Genomic DNA, 15,250 nt, shown 5'->3' on the forward strand with positions numbered 1-15,250 from the left:
TTCACAGGAATATCTTAAATCCAAGTTATCTTTCTCTGTATTATAGGAGAGCTGAGGTAAGTTACAACACTCAACTGAGGGATCCAAAAAGATTGTTTTGTTTAATTACATCTGCATATGTCCCAGCAATTCATTGAGTATTGTCATTCCTACTTGTTTTGCAGTGGCAGAAAAAGTACAAACCCGGTTTGGCCTCTGTTGTGTGTGTCATACGGCAAACCCAGAACAGGGCACTTGACCTTGTCATGTGCTGCACACAGTATTTCTTTTTTTCAGTCATCCAAGGGTTAATACATGAGGTCCTCAGACTACAACTTTAGTATGTTTGATAGGTAGGCATCTGAAGATTCAGAGAGAAATTTGGCTTATGTAAAGAAGACTTGTTAGTTTTCTTCCTTGTTTTTCCATGAAGATGGCTTCTACCATGATATTTTAACTCCTGATTATGATTGAATATAAACTCCTGTAATTTTCTTCAGAGAGACCTATATGTTATTGTAAATCCATTTGACTTTTCCTAGTAAGCTAGTAATCCTGTCACTCAGGCTGATGGAGGAATTTAAACTGTATTCTGCTTGGTGGAAGTTACAGAGGCACACATTTCCCTTTCAGTTGTTAAAGTCTCAGCCCAGTTATTTGTGCAGTAGTAATTGCACTGACCTAAAGAACGTTATTCCAGATTTACATTGTCATAAATAAGACTAGAATTTTGCTTATTCCCGTACCTGACCAGTATTAGCAGAGCACCTCAGTTCCTATTAAATGTTTACAAACAGGAATAACAATTGCTTGTTCCTTCACTCTTCCTGTCTTAGCATCTGACAAGAAAAATAGCTTTGTTTTACAGTGGTTATTATGCTCAGTTTGTAAATGTGAGTGAGTGTGGTCTGAGAGAGTTGGGGATATGTGTGAGAGCAGTCATAAGTATGTTTGGTTTGACACTTCTGCAAAAGTGTCTAAAATGTGGAAATTTGTTCTGCAGTCGGTTTTCCAGTTCACTTTTGCCTTCAGTGGGAAGACGTAATGTCATCTAGACAGTCATCCTGTGAAAGTTCAGTCTCCTGTATGCATATTTTTTAATATGACTCTACTACCTGGTGGCCAAGCTAGCTATGGTTGCATTTGGCTGCATGTTATAGAGGGTACAGGAAAAAACATGTTCAGGGGAGAGGCAGTGCAGGCCCCTAAGTGGGTGAACTGCACAGGGAAATCTTTGCTTTTAATAAGACAGAAATGTTTCTACTGCAGCTTTCTTGGATTTGTTCTTTCACTCCTGATATAGTTCATTTTGATACAGAAATAAGCATTGGGTGATTCACTGAGACCTTAAGACCCTAAGGTATTTCACACCTCGTGTCTAGAAATTAACATTTGTCACTGTGGACATTTGGATATCAAATTTGAGAAGTATAAAAGGGTGACAGTGATGAGGACTGACTCAAAAGTCTGTGTTGGGTATTCTGCACCATGGAGACTAGAGCATTTTTTTGAAGTGTATTGCTCTTCTGGTAGTACTATTTTAGTCTTTGTTAATCTTAGCATTCTTTAAACTTGGAATATGTTGCTGATCAGTATTGTAGGAAAAGTGGCTATCATAAAAGGCTGCCATGCCGACTCCTGGTAGTGGTTAGTAAGTATGCGAATAGTGTAGGAGAAAGGAGTGAGCCTTGAGGAAAAACTCTCAAGGAAGTGTTTGATAATGGAGGAACAATTACACATGTGGCACTCCCAGCTCATTTGATTAATCTCAGTAACTGATGAAAGCTATCGAACATAGATCACATTCATTCTACCTGCATGGTATTAAATGTTCAGCTACGCCGTATTTTCCCTTTCACTTATCCTCTTGTATTCTGTACAGATCCATTCCCTCCTCTCACTCCTGCTAGACCCTTGAGTGTGACCACCCAGTTTCAGTTACATGGACAGAATATCTCAATAAGTTAGAGGTCTTAATTGTGCTAGATGATAGCGATTCAAGAAGTCCTTAACCACTGTTTGCAATTGGTTTTTCTGAGAGTTTCCTCTAGACTTCATCATTTTGGGGCTCCAGTTATATTTTGTTCAACATAAAGTCATTGTTTATGCTTTGCATGCATGCAGTTTAAACTTCTGAATGTGCATTTTGTACTTGAGGAACATCGAAGTGTGGAGTGAACACCCCATTTGTGTCTTGACCTAAAGCCCATCCACCTGAAAATCATGGCACCAATAAAACTAGGAGGACGCTAATGCTTAGTGTGAGCAGTCACATAGTCACTTGTTTCTGAATAAAAAAGGCAATCACAAATTTTAAAAGTTTTATGTTGGGACCACCATTCAGAATACTTCATAGAAAATTAAGAAACAAGGTTTTGGCCTAGATTTATCGTTTAAATTCAACTAAAATGCTGTGGACTACTAATGGCAAAGATGACACAAATGGGGCTAGGACAGGGAAACATTACAGAAGAAAGGGAAGCATGTATGAAGACGGTAGTTTTAATGATTTGAATTGACTATAAAATAGTCACATTTTTAATCTTTTAGCTTTTGAGTTTCGGGGTTTTTTTTACACCTTTAAAGGGTCACATAGGAATTAATAGTGATAAATTCAACTGAGCCTTATACAGATCAAAAGCTTTTTTAAAAAATCTTTATGAAACTATAAAATAATAGGGCAGATTATACTTTCTATGGACTGAAAATCAACTGATACAATTTCAGAGAAAAAAAAAATCTTAAAATGCTGTGGTGTTTTCCCTTAAAAGTTTTTGTTGACTAAATATCAAATGACAAATGTCTTTTTGCCTGGTTGTTTGGAGTTGCTGGGTACTTGATGCTCCAGTGGATTTGGCATAGGGCATTACTCAGTATTTCTGAACTTGAGGCCCTGAGTACATAGCAACTTTTGATTTGACTCAGCTTGCATATTAACAGGGTTTTTTTCAGCTGAAAGTCTTGTGTAATGATCGCTTCTAATTGTTTGTATTTCCTTTGTTTATTTTTTTTTTTGCCTGCTTTTGGAATTTATGACCATCCAGTGAGGAGGACACTAAAGAGCGGACTAACACCAGAAGAAGCCAAAGCACTGGGCCTCATCAGCACCTCCGAGATGCAGGTTTGATGTCCCAGAGGTAACGACAAGAAGAGCCGTTCTCCGAAGCACACAGGCTGACAACTTTTCGGTGTGGCATTGACCTGCCAGCCTCCTCTGCTGCTCCCAACATCCCGTCCTCTGTTAGTTCAATTTTAATAAGCAACAAAAAGTGAAACCCCACAGCCGGGGCAGAAGAAGGGTGTGCCACAGCTCAGCACAACATCCAGACAGTAACTGAGGAAGTGTTTGAGTGCTTATAGGTGAAAGCATATGGCTGCTTCTCATGGTGTGTTGGTGTGGGTAGGAGGGGGCTCCTTCTGAGTTATCTGTCATTATGTGAGCTGTGTTTATTGGCTTTCCTTGTGCCCCGTTTTAGTCATTGTAAATGTATGGCATTTTGTCAATGCAAGGAACAGTCCTTAAAGAGGCAAAGTAACTCCTGTTACAGCAACCCCAGTTTTCCTGAAGCAGATTCATTAAGCAAAGATGCACAGTCTGTGCAGCCCTGTGGTTTGTTGAGTTTTTTTTTATTATTTTGCCACCAAAGAATGTAAAAATGTATGTGTACCTTTGTATATGTACAGAATGAATGTGTGGACATGTGTGCGTGTATCTATACACATACAGTCATGGTGTGAAGTCATGCTCTTGCTGAAGCTAGCTGGACCATGATTTTCACTCTGGGGCCTTACTGTTCCACCTGGACAGGAGGAAAAGAATGTCTTTTTGTAGGAACTCAGTGTTATTCAGTGGGATTCACCCTGTGGGGCAGGAGATGGCCTGCGATACAAGTGGAAGGTTTAGGATCCTGAATTCATATGTATTCGTACACACTCATACTGTACATAGCAGCATGCACACAGAGGAGAGGGCACAGAATACCTCTCTCTTGTTGAGCTATGGCTGTACTGTGCATCTGTACAGTTTCGAGGAGATCTATGCCAACAATTTTACATACTCGATAAATGCGTTCGGATGCTGAGGTCAAGAAGTTCTGTTCACTTGTCTGTGCCCTTCATGCTGCTTTTCTCTGCTGCACGATAATGTGGTGGTGATTTTATTTCAAATTAATGGATCTGAATATGAAATGGCCCTGCTAAAAGCCTGCTGTGTTTTTGCTGTTCTTTACTCTGTTTTTGTGATTATCCTTGATGTAAATGGAGAGAGTACCACAGTGAACACTACAATATGTTTGCCCTTATCTCGCAGTTTTATAACTGACTTTTATAACTGCCCTCATCATGTGTGTTTGAAGAACCTTTAGTCAACTCATCTGCCTTTAAGTGGAGGACATATACAGGAGTGAAGATGAACTGAACACAGACACCCTAGCCAGTGCTGAAGCATTTTGAAGAGAACTGCAAACAACAATAACATAAAAGGGAACTTTTTAAACCAAAGTCTGTATATGGCCAATTGATCCTCAAGGATGCACAGGATTATCTCTTTCCATTGCCTTAGCCTCTAAGATCAAGGGTGTGTCTGCACGGCAGTAACAACTGAGGCTTCCTTCAAGCTAGGTAAGGGGGGAACTGCAGCAGTTTAGTCATGGTAACAGGGCTCGATTTTGGCTGCAAAACAGACTTGAAAAGTACAGTTAATTAATAGTCTATGCTGGACTCCTAATGCCATAGCTATGTTGTTTCTGGCACCCAGGCTAAGTCAGGTACTTCACGTTATTCTACCCTGCTCTCATTAAGGACAGGATAATCGCTGAAGATTGTTCAGGATAGTTGAACCAAGCACAATAAACCTTTGAAACCTCGGTCATCCATCACATCGCATTCAGCACAGCATCCAGGTGATGAGAGAACCAGGTAGCTGACAATACTGCAGTGAGACCTGCGGTTGAACATCGTATCTATGTTGTCCACCCTCCTGATCGTAACATTTCAATCTTTATCTGCCGATGCCTTGGATTTTGACGTGTCAAAGTCCATGGCGTAAAAAGTCACTAATGAGCAAAGGCTTTTAAAGACAGCATTGAGTTTGATGTGGTTTTCCCCTCAGCTTGTTAAAAAGTCAATTTTACAAGTAGGCAGAAGGCAGTAGTTGTGTAATTAATAAAATGTGTTGTGTATTTGAAAGCTATGGAAAGGAGGAGGCTGGTTAGGAAACAGAAGTGGCATATAATTAATTTCACTGTAAAATAAGCAAGACCTACAAGCATCTAGATTTTAAAGTAGATTTCTATGTCCTGGTCACTATTACGGACTTTTTAAATCTCTCTTAAGGATGCTTAGAACAATGAAATGAAGGTAAATGATGGTTTGAGGAGGTCTTTGAAGTCTGAAACAAGAGGAAGACACCCTGAATGTAATGGTTATGTTGAACTGTGATACTTGCTAAGTGATAAAAGCAGCAAAAATGCAACAAAGTACATTTATGCTGACAGAGGTCCTATATTTGATTGGAGGGAGAAAATCAAGTTTTTAAAATGGAATTTTTTAATTAAAATATGCTGAATGTGCAAAGTAGGTGTCTGTTGGTGACCACTTGCTAACAGGAAACAAATTTGTGTTTCATTTGGACATAGTACAGCATCTGTGCCTGAAACATAACATAGCTGATGAATTACTAATAGTTGGGCATATGTATTTTCAAAGAATTGTGCAAAAATTGTGTAAAACTTCATAGACTCCTTATCGAGGAGAAAATTAAATATGAGGAATGGGGTTAGAATAAGTTCAGAAAAAAAAAAACGGTTTCTTTCACATTCTCTGGATGCAAGTGTCTTACACGTGAAGCATATTCTTCCTTGCCTATTTTTCCATTATGTTTGTCTTTCTGTTCCTGCTCTATATCTGTAAAACCGATACCAAATTTTCTGAAGGACAACTTGGTTTTGTTTATGCAGTAGTGTACAGTCAGATTAGTTCCACTCTCCTCAATGCTTATTGCAACAAGATCATCAAACACAGTAACAATGCAGTAACTGCAGAAAAAAATTCCATTTTGGTTCCTGATAAAAATGGCCAGTGGCCCAATGTGCTAATTTGTAAGGTGGTAGTATTTCCTCCGGAGTCTGCCAGCATGTCCTGACTGTGGGAATAACATTTGTTCCCTTTCATCTAACTAGCGGATTCCAGATGAAATGGAGGAATTGGTTGCATTTGCATGCCTCTGTCTATCCAATCAGGTTGTAACCTTTGGGTTTTGAGTTGCTGCCTGCCCCTCCATCATCAGAAGAACCCACCATAAGGATGTAACAGTTGTTTTAAAATGTGTGTGACATATGGATTGGTTTTGTGTCAAGTATAAAGGTCTTGGAAACACAATGTAGTAACAGGTTCCCATTTCTCACTTAGAGATCCATGAAGGCTGGTTTTAAGCACTTGCAGCCATAATAACTACCTCTCTTCTCTTTCTCATAGTACCAGTCAGCTGTAGTTATAGTGCCTAGAGTTTTGTGTCTCCATCAAGCTCTCTGAGCCGCTGGTGGTGTTCATTTCAGCACCCATCTACTGCCAGTAACTTGTCTGTCTGTCTACCACCATACTGCCTTCCTGAGTTGGATGCTGAGGTAAACTTTCGCATATGAAATGCCCGCCAAAGGGAAGCTATCCTAATTTCCTTTCATCTCCCTTGGTGTTTAAAAGCAGACTGCATACGAATACTTTGTATTCCCTCACTCCCAACTGAGGGATAACTTTCAGTAGCAGTTATGTGACTGCGGTGAAGAAACACCCCCAGGGAATGCTGTGTGCCACAATCAAGAGTGAAAGATCCCCAACAAAAATTAAATTCATCAGTCTTCACCTTTCAGTAAGGCCAGGCACCAGGCTCATGGATTCCAGATGTTTTATAGCCCCTTGGCTGCTGTGTGTGACCCTTCTGTTTGATAGATCCCTGTCCATAATCCAAAATCAACAAAAAAAATGGTGTTTTAATGAGGGTCTTTCTTGCTCCGATAAATACTGGAAACAGCGTCAAAAGCAGTTTTTGAAATACATTTCTTTTTCTCTTTTGACCCCCTTTTATTGTAAATCTCTGCAGTGGTTGACTCTGTCAGCAAAATAAGGCATCAGATTTGTAGATACACAAGGCTTTGGCTTTAGCTTAACAGAAAGTCACATCTGAATATCTAGGTAAGAGTTCATGCCCCAATTTAACAGAAATTTGGAGTCAGAGTCTTGGTGTGACTGAACAGCAAAGGCCTCCTGCAATGTGCTCCATTCCCCCTCAAGGTACTAGATAATGTGGCAGGACAGCACCTCAACCCCCCGCTGTGCTATGCTCTGAACGTACCCTGGCAAATGCTAAAAGCCATTGAAAAGTCACAGGTGAGGACTGCACCATCCACTGCAAACCTAAGGGGCACAATTCCTTTTGTCAAGCATCCTCTCTACACCAGTGTCCCCAGTAGCGTCACAACAGCAAGTGTCTATCCAAAATGCTTTAAACCATTTGGGTGATGGTTGTAGTCTGGATTCAGGTGTGTGTACGCTGTGTGGTTATTGTTTTTACAATGCTTTGATTTCACTGAGATGAAATGGGGACAAGGTGGCAGCCTACCAGTTTCACATCCTTTATCCTCCCACTACAACTCCTAGGCAGGCATACATACTGCCTTGCCTTTATCTAAAGGCTGTTCAGGGACGTGGTGTCAGCCAGAAGCATGAGCATATTCCTCTCTCTTTTTCACTCCTGTACGCTCACTGCGCACGTACCGCTCCTCTCGTTATCTTCGAGGCGAGTTGTGCGTGCATGCATAGCCAGAGAGCCTGACCCCGTGCCGTGTTCGGATGATGGCTCTGCCTTTCCAGCATCGGGATGCAAGAAACACTTGCCTAAGCTGTAAGGACTACGACTGTTGATGTTTCTCCGCAGGGAAAACTGCCAGGTACTTACAGGCTCTGAAAGAAAATAAACTGAAGCATTTTTGAAAGAGAAAATGTTTGATTATAGGCAACTGTTGAAAATTCTTTGCAAACACTTGAACAACATGAAAGGCCTACCTTCCTTTTTTTTGACTGGGGCAGGAACTGGCTCAATTGGCATTTCAGATTTTGGCAAGCAGTTTAATAGTTACATAGCAAGTAATGCAAGGAGTTTCAAAGATGTTGTACAGTTTTATGTTTACGCTAAAGTTAAAATTATTTCTAATTAGTCCATTTCACATTGAGTGACAGATAGAGATATATTTTGTTTAATCACTAATACAGAGGCTTCTGTGAAAGAAAAGGTTTATTTGTAGCATTGGGTGCATTTCTCCTTTTTAAAGACTGTGTTTGCGCGTATAGTGTCCTTTTTTTGTGAGCTGGGAATTGTAAAAAAATGTAAAGTAGAAAAGGACGTGTTTGTTAGACGAAGGAGAAATACTGTAAAATTGTGTAAATGTCACTACTCATGTTTTTTCTGTGTAGCATAGTGTAAAATAGGCTTTCCAGCAGTGTTATTCTGTGAATTGTAATTTAAAAAACAAGCCATGCATGGTCAGAGATATTATCTACAGGTCCTTTTGGTTGAGTTTTTTGTTTTGTTTGTTGTTTTCTCATTTTAGGTGAATTTGTTTTATGTTAAATTTAATTGTCCATGAAACTACATTTTTGTTTCTCAGTTTTATTTCATAAAGAACTTGAATTACTCTTTAAGATTCTATTATGAAGCTCATACATGAAGCTCACCTACCGTTTGTATTGATTGTTCAGAAGCTTTGTCACATTCAGTGTAAACCCAGGGGGTTTTCTTTTTAACACACCCCTCATCTGCCTCTTCTCCCCCCACCTCTCCCCACTTTACTGTCTGGAAAGATGCAATCACCCTTTTTTTTTTCTGTGCCATGCAGGGTCAATATGGAAAACTGACCGCAGACCTGTGTCCAAAATTTCTTGATATAAGTAGTTAAAAAGCTCACCTCTACAGCATTATGTAAACACATCTTGCAATAAAGCTTTATAAAGCACTGACTGGGCTGGGTCTGGTTTTGTTGATGAAGCCAATCATGGGAGATTTGGTGGGAAATGGGTGGAGAGGGGGGTCGTGGGTTGTTTTTAGCTAAGTACCTGCAAAGCCACCATGTGGACAGCAAAACAGCTGCCATTAAACCGTCCGGGTGGTCTGATCACAAAAAGCTGATTTAATTCCTAATCTTGAGTGAAGAAAATGAAAACGTGTCTCTGGTTCTCAAGGATTTCAATAATCCAGCCCTACAAATCCCCACTAAACACACAGGGACACTGCTTGCTGCCATTGGCTCGGAGCTGGCTCCTGCCTTAAAAATACTCTGTGCACAGAGCACATTGTGTAAAGGTACGAGATTTATAGAAGCAAATCTAAATAAAACAAAAGACTACCTGTGTGTGGGAAAGCATTTCAGATTGCCTCTGCATCAAGATGTGAAACACTCGCCATGTCTGCCAGGGCTTCATAACTGTAAAGGTGGCCAGTAAACGAGACATGCCTTTAACTTGGCTGAAACACATCTCCTGCATCACCATGGTATGTAATTTTCTGGTGGCCACCTATGGGTGTACCTGGACAGGCAGTGGTCTTGCATTTTTCTCCGTTTGCTGCTGTCTGATTCTTTCTTTTCTTGCAATTTCCCAGCACTTGAGCGAGACCGAGTTGACAAACGGGACATCCCCGGCCCTACGGAGGGTGAGCCATAGCACAGAGACTCCTGCATCTGCTCTGCCCACAGGTTCGGTGACTATGATGAGGAGAGGGGTCAAAGTGACATGCAGAAACTCAAAATGCTCAGATTTCTACTGCTAGTCCTGCAATAAGCTACTCGCAAGTAATTGCTGTTTAGAGTTACACATGTAATAAGGTCAAAATACATTATTTAAAGACAGCTACGCTTGTTTACAGCAGCATCCTGGAAGACAAAGTTGGTTAACTGCAAGTCTGAGAGAGAATTTTCACCTATGGTTTCTGAGATTGTAGGACCCAATATAAAATGGTAAGTATGTAAGCCTCCATAGGGAAAAACACCACCTTCCTCCTTTTTAATTAGTTTTTAAAGTTATTTCACATAAAAAGGTGCCTTTTGGGATATGGCTGCATCCCTGAAAGAGCTGCTTAGCATTCCAGATGCACTGGTGTAAAGCCTAGAGGATGAAAGGCTACTAGCCAGAAATGTGGTAATGCTTTTTAAAATAAATATATAAGCCAAGTTTATTGGCCAGACACTTTTCTTTTCTATCACAGCATATCCATTAGCAATTCTAAATTCCAGATGTGCAATGACAACGCATACATATATTTTTCAGTCCTAGTGCCCAGTCAGAACTCATACGTTGTCACAGAGAAGCCTCTGGCCTGTAGTCAGGGAACGAGTAAGTACGCAGATTATCCATTGCACAGCTGCATGCTCTGGTTTATAGACCCTTCAGAACAGTTTGAGAACACACAACTAAAGAAAAAAATACATTTTTTTGCTATTATAAATTCTCTCAAGTTTTCTGATGGGAATGCAGTTTGGAAAAGGGAGAGGGCTGTTCTTGAAGCATTACGTCTTGTGAGTTTCTTTGCAGGAAATGAAGAATGATGGCTGTACTCCATTAGTCAACTATCTGATGAGACGGACCTCTGCTGGGAAATCCCAAAAGGAATACAGTCTACGTGAGGTGTCATGCCAATGAGGGCCTCTCTTCCTGGCTTTTCCTGAGTGATTTTTGAGCAGGAGCAGGACTCATCCATCTGTGGAGGTATTCTGCTCAATAATTCTGCTTTTCAGTTCCCGCGTGTCAGAGGGGGCTGTTCTCCTCCCCAGTGCCCACTCTTCTCCCACAGCTCCACCAAGCTTGCTCTCTTGCTTGAGCAGAGTCAAGAGCCTTTCATTTATTATTTTCTGGATCTATCTAGAAAACACCATGGAGAATGTCAATGTACAGAAGACATGTACCAGCACTGGGGAGGGTGAGACCCTTCCATTGTCCCAAATGAGACTCCCAGGATCACCAGGCACATCCTGCGCCATTATTTCTGTAATGATGACCAGAAGCGCTTTAAGCGTATGTTAAAATCTTACAAATAAGTTTATAGCCCTCTCTTGGTGAGTGTTCAGATCTCTCTGCCTAGACAACAGACAAAATGACTAGTCTTAACTTTTATACATATTTTCCTTTGTTTGATCCATACTTAAGGTAATACAAGAAGAGCAGCAGTTAAAAAGCAACAAAGAAAAAGAAAACACCAGTGAAATCCAACAGCACGTGAAACTGGACAAACTTGAAGGCAAAGGTGAGGTCAAAGCGATGTCATAGCCTCCAGTAAACATTGTACTGGATCTGTCTCAAGGCAACATTAGCCAAGCCTGTCTTGGAAGAGGCCCGCATTCGCTTAACAGCAGTGGTTCGAAATCTTCTCACTGGTACAGGGAGCACAAAACCCTTCCAGAGCTGGGCAGGGCTCAGGTGAGGGACCGACAGGTGGCAAAGGCTCTGGAGTGTATCCATCACCGCAAAGGCATGTGCCATGACTGCATGTTGGATATAAATGTTTGTACTAAAAGCCTTGGGGTAACCTGTGAAAACACATTTCTTGCAGGTATCCAAAAGCTACAGCAGGGTGAAAATTCTCCTTTTTAATAAAGCAATGAAATTTTCAGACTCTTGAACGAGAGCTCAAAAAAATGAATCCTCCTTCCATCCTTGTCCAAACTTCCTATAAATATGCACTGGGAGGCTTAAATAATCTTGGCAAGATATAGCAAAGGAAAATTATTGTTAAAAAGAGGCCCTGCATATCGTTTCAACAAACTTTTTCCCCACATAAACGTATGGAAAATTATTGACCTCATAGCAAAGTCAAGAAAGAAAGAAAGCTCTTCTTGCAAAAAGCCAAGATACCTATTTGAACACGAACTAGACTGCCTTCACATAGGTTTGTCTGGAGCACATCCTAAGTATGCTGCATTAATTATAGGGAACAATAGCTGTGCAGGTTGATAAATAAAACTCTAAATAATCACAGTGTCAACAGTGGTGATCTATATAAAGCTAACTGTGATTATAATGATAAAGAAAGTATATTGAATATCAGGCAGTAGTGACCAAAGCCGAATGAAAATTTGATGCTATTGGCTCTGTGAGCAGTGGAAAGAGCCTGATGGACTTCAGTGAGGTTGAATCAAGCCCCCAAAGATAACTCTTAGAATGTTAAACTTGATGGAAAATGGAATTGTTTCTCTGACAAAAAGGCCCTAAATCATTTTAACCTCACCAGTTTCACTGGGGAACTCTCTTTCAAGAACAGATAGCACACTATAGCCTGAAGACAAAGAGTGAATCCTTGTTTCCACAGAAATTATCTTCGAATGTTTTCAGATTACAAGTATGTGGAATGAAACACAACTAGCATCCAAAATTATATAGTCTGGAAAATCTGTATCTTTTTAGAAGCCAAAACACTGCAAAGTCTGAAAACAGAACAACCTGAAGTAGTGAATTGCAATGTTTTAGGGTTTTTTTACTATGGGACATGACAACCATTATATTTCCTCATAGGAAAATAAAATTTTAGTAGAAATTCTGTTATTGTTACAAAATTCCTTACCACATCTTTACAGACAGACACTAGAAGATGGGTTACTAGAAACTAGTAAGTTTAAGACTGATCTTAAGTACTACTGGTATAACAAGCTTCTTGCTGTGTAATTTTGGTTAACGTACTAGTTCCTTCTCCAAACCTGCATCCTCCATGCAATGTTAACTTACACCATCTTAAGTTTTCTTTTTCTTTCCTGTTGTGGGACTGAGTCGGTTGGCATATAGAACAATGTGTAAATTACTTATTATTCAATAATATCCTATAAATCTTTCTAAAGGTAATCAGGGTATTCATAAAGTTGTGATTACTTGATATTAGTTAATCTGAGAGTGGGCTTTACATTAAGATATGTAAAAGCTAAATATTTGTATTTTCAAATAACTCTCAGCAACATTATATTAATGGTTTGCAGGGAGTGCATCTGTGTGTATATTTATGCTTATGGCATGTCACAAGTGGATTTCTGAATATGCAAGTGGATTTTGTAATCTGCTAACTTGTTATTTTGACTTCTGAACATATTTCTGCAAGGTGGAAAGGCAATGAGATGGTTATATGAGTGGTTTAACTTGTGCAAGGTATTTATTGGTAAGGGAGATAGACAGGGTCAGAAAGAAGCAAGGCTTATTGCTCTTTGTATCTTTCAGAGCATGAACTCTCCAACCAATGATGAGGCAGAAGACCTAGTACACTGGGATATGGATCTCCTAAGCAATGATCAGCAGTTTGTTACCTGTTTCTCAGATGTTCTTAGTGTTCACTTCTACAATCACATCTTCTTATGTGTTTAGACAATCATAAGCTAACAGGGTCCCAGTAAAGGGGAACACTGAGACATGTGTGAAAACTCAGACTCCATCAAAGAGGGCTCCTCCCTGCAGAAAGGACACTGGAGGAGAAGGAATGAATTAATTTGGGTGAGAAAAAGGAAAGCATCTTCAACACGCAAATCAGCAGTATAGAGTAAGAATAAGCAAGGGAAAGCCTTAATGACAAAAATAAGATTCTTACTTTGATATACAGGTGAACACAGCAAAGAAAACTGAAGAGGTCATTTTAGCAGCAACATTTCAAGCGTTGGACTAAGTGAAGCCCAGATGCAGTAGTTAAGTTTGAAGGCTGGGAAGGGGATGTCTAGCTGAATGTGCAAGGTAGAAAGGATGACTTTTAAAGATGTGTGTTAGTTAAACTACATGAAAAAAAAAAAACGGGGATGGATTATGACCTCTGACTATAAGGAAAGAAGGGCAGTGTGTACAAGGAGAGAGGATAAGAAAGGGGACATCATACATTTCCTGAGTGTTCAGTGGATCTGCCTTAAGCAGGCTATCTAAAATCTGGTTTAAAAGAGTTTGATAATTTCCCAGATTTCTTTTTTGCAGTGAGCACCAAAAATAGAAATGCAACATAAATGAGGCAAGGGTCACAGAAAGGAGTCATTCTGGGCCTTGCTGCTTTCGGCGAATCACAAATTACTTCAGTGTGTGGCAGCAAGGGTGTCACCTCTTGTTGAACTATAGTAAAATCCTGATGGGTGTACATGGGGTAAGCTGTGGTTCAGCTGGTGTTTCACATCTGTCTTTGGCAGAAGGAGCTTGGATTCCTCAGCATCTGGATCAGTGTACAGGACTCTTGTTGGGGTGAGGATCATCAGCTTTGTGGCCTGTGATTCTCCTGTTTTCAACATCTATATTGAAGCAGCAGTGGGCACAGAAATGGCCAACAAGTCTCCTTGGTAAAGGATACTTTTCCCTTTTCCTCACATCGAGTAGCCTTAGGGCTCCTTCAAGTAACATTTTGTATCCTTAGAATGGCTAAAAAAAACTGATACAGTGCTACTAGAATTGATGAGGGCAAGGACCAGAACAAGGTCCTGGCTATAAGGTCTCCAGGGAGACCATATAGCAGCCTTCCAGTACTTAAAAAGGGCCTACAAGAAAGCTGAGGAGGGACTTTTTACAAAGGCATGTAGTGATAGGACAAGGGGCAGTGGTTTTAAACTGGCGGAGGGAAGATTTAGATTCAATATTAGGAAGAAATTCTTCACGGTGAGGATGGTGAGACATTGGAACAGGTTGCCCAGAGAAGTTGTGGATGCCCCAACCCTGGAAGTGTTCAAGGCCAGATGGGATGGGGCTTTGAGTGACCTGGTCTAGTGGAAGGTCTCCCTGCCCATGGCAGGGGGTTTGGAATGAAATGGTCTTTAAGGTCCCTTCCAATCAAAGATTCTATGATCCTATGATTCTAAGTTGGAGGCTGCAGACAAGATGCCAAAGAGTCTTTTTAACCCCAGCAAGAAAGCGCAGACAGCCCTCTCATCTCAAGGGGAGTTGAATATTGTGGAGATGGCTGCATTGTGCTTTAGGTGGCACAGCACCTTGGTAAGAAGTATTTCAGTCATCAGCTGGGAGGATTTTGCAAATGCATATGTCCCTTAAGCAAGCAGAAATTAGAGTAGGATTATGTCGGCAGTTCTGAACGATCAATGGAACGTGCAGTTGGTTGCTCCCCTTGTAGTCAGGGATCTCACAAATATCACTGACCGAAACTTTTGTTAAACTTGGGATTGTTTTCTCCTTTGTTAGTCACTCTTTGTCCACCCTGATAAAGTTATTCTCTCTTAATAAACCGTGTGGGTCAGCAAATACAGGCAAAGTTTAATACAATTCATCCCCA

General features: G+C 40.5%; 1 protein-coding gene across 1 annotated transcript in view; it reads left to right on the plus strand.

Annotated features, from left to right (window-relative positions):
• FHOD3 (formin homology 2 domain containing 3) overlaps positions 1-3,806 on the plus strand; it is a 197,084-nt gene extending 193,278 nt beyond the window's left edge. The window contains exon 22 of the mRNA XM_009707416.1: positions 3,024-3,806. Coding sequence (XP_009705718.1) covers positions 3,024-3,106 — 83 coding nt within the window. The 3' untranslated portion in view covers positions 3,107-3,806. The remainder of the gene's footprint in view (positions 1-3,023) is intronic.
• The last annotated feature ends 11,444 nt before the right edge of the window (positions 3,807-15,250 follow it).

The sequence above is a fragment of the Cariama cristata genome, unplaced genomic scaffold, assembly GCF_000690535.1.
Source record: "Cariama cristata isolate BGI_N322 unplaced genomic scaffold, ASM69053v1 scaffold4019, whole genome shotgun sequence".
In the NCBI taxonomy this organism is placed as follows: domain Eukaryota; kingdom Metazoa; phylum Chordata; class Aves; order Cariamiformes; family Cariamidae; genus Cariama; species Cariama cristata.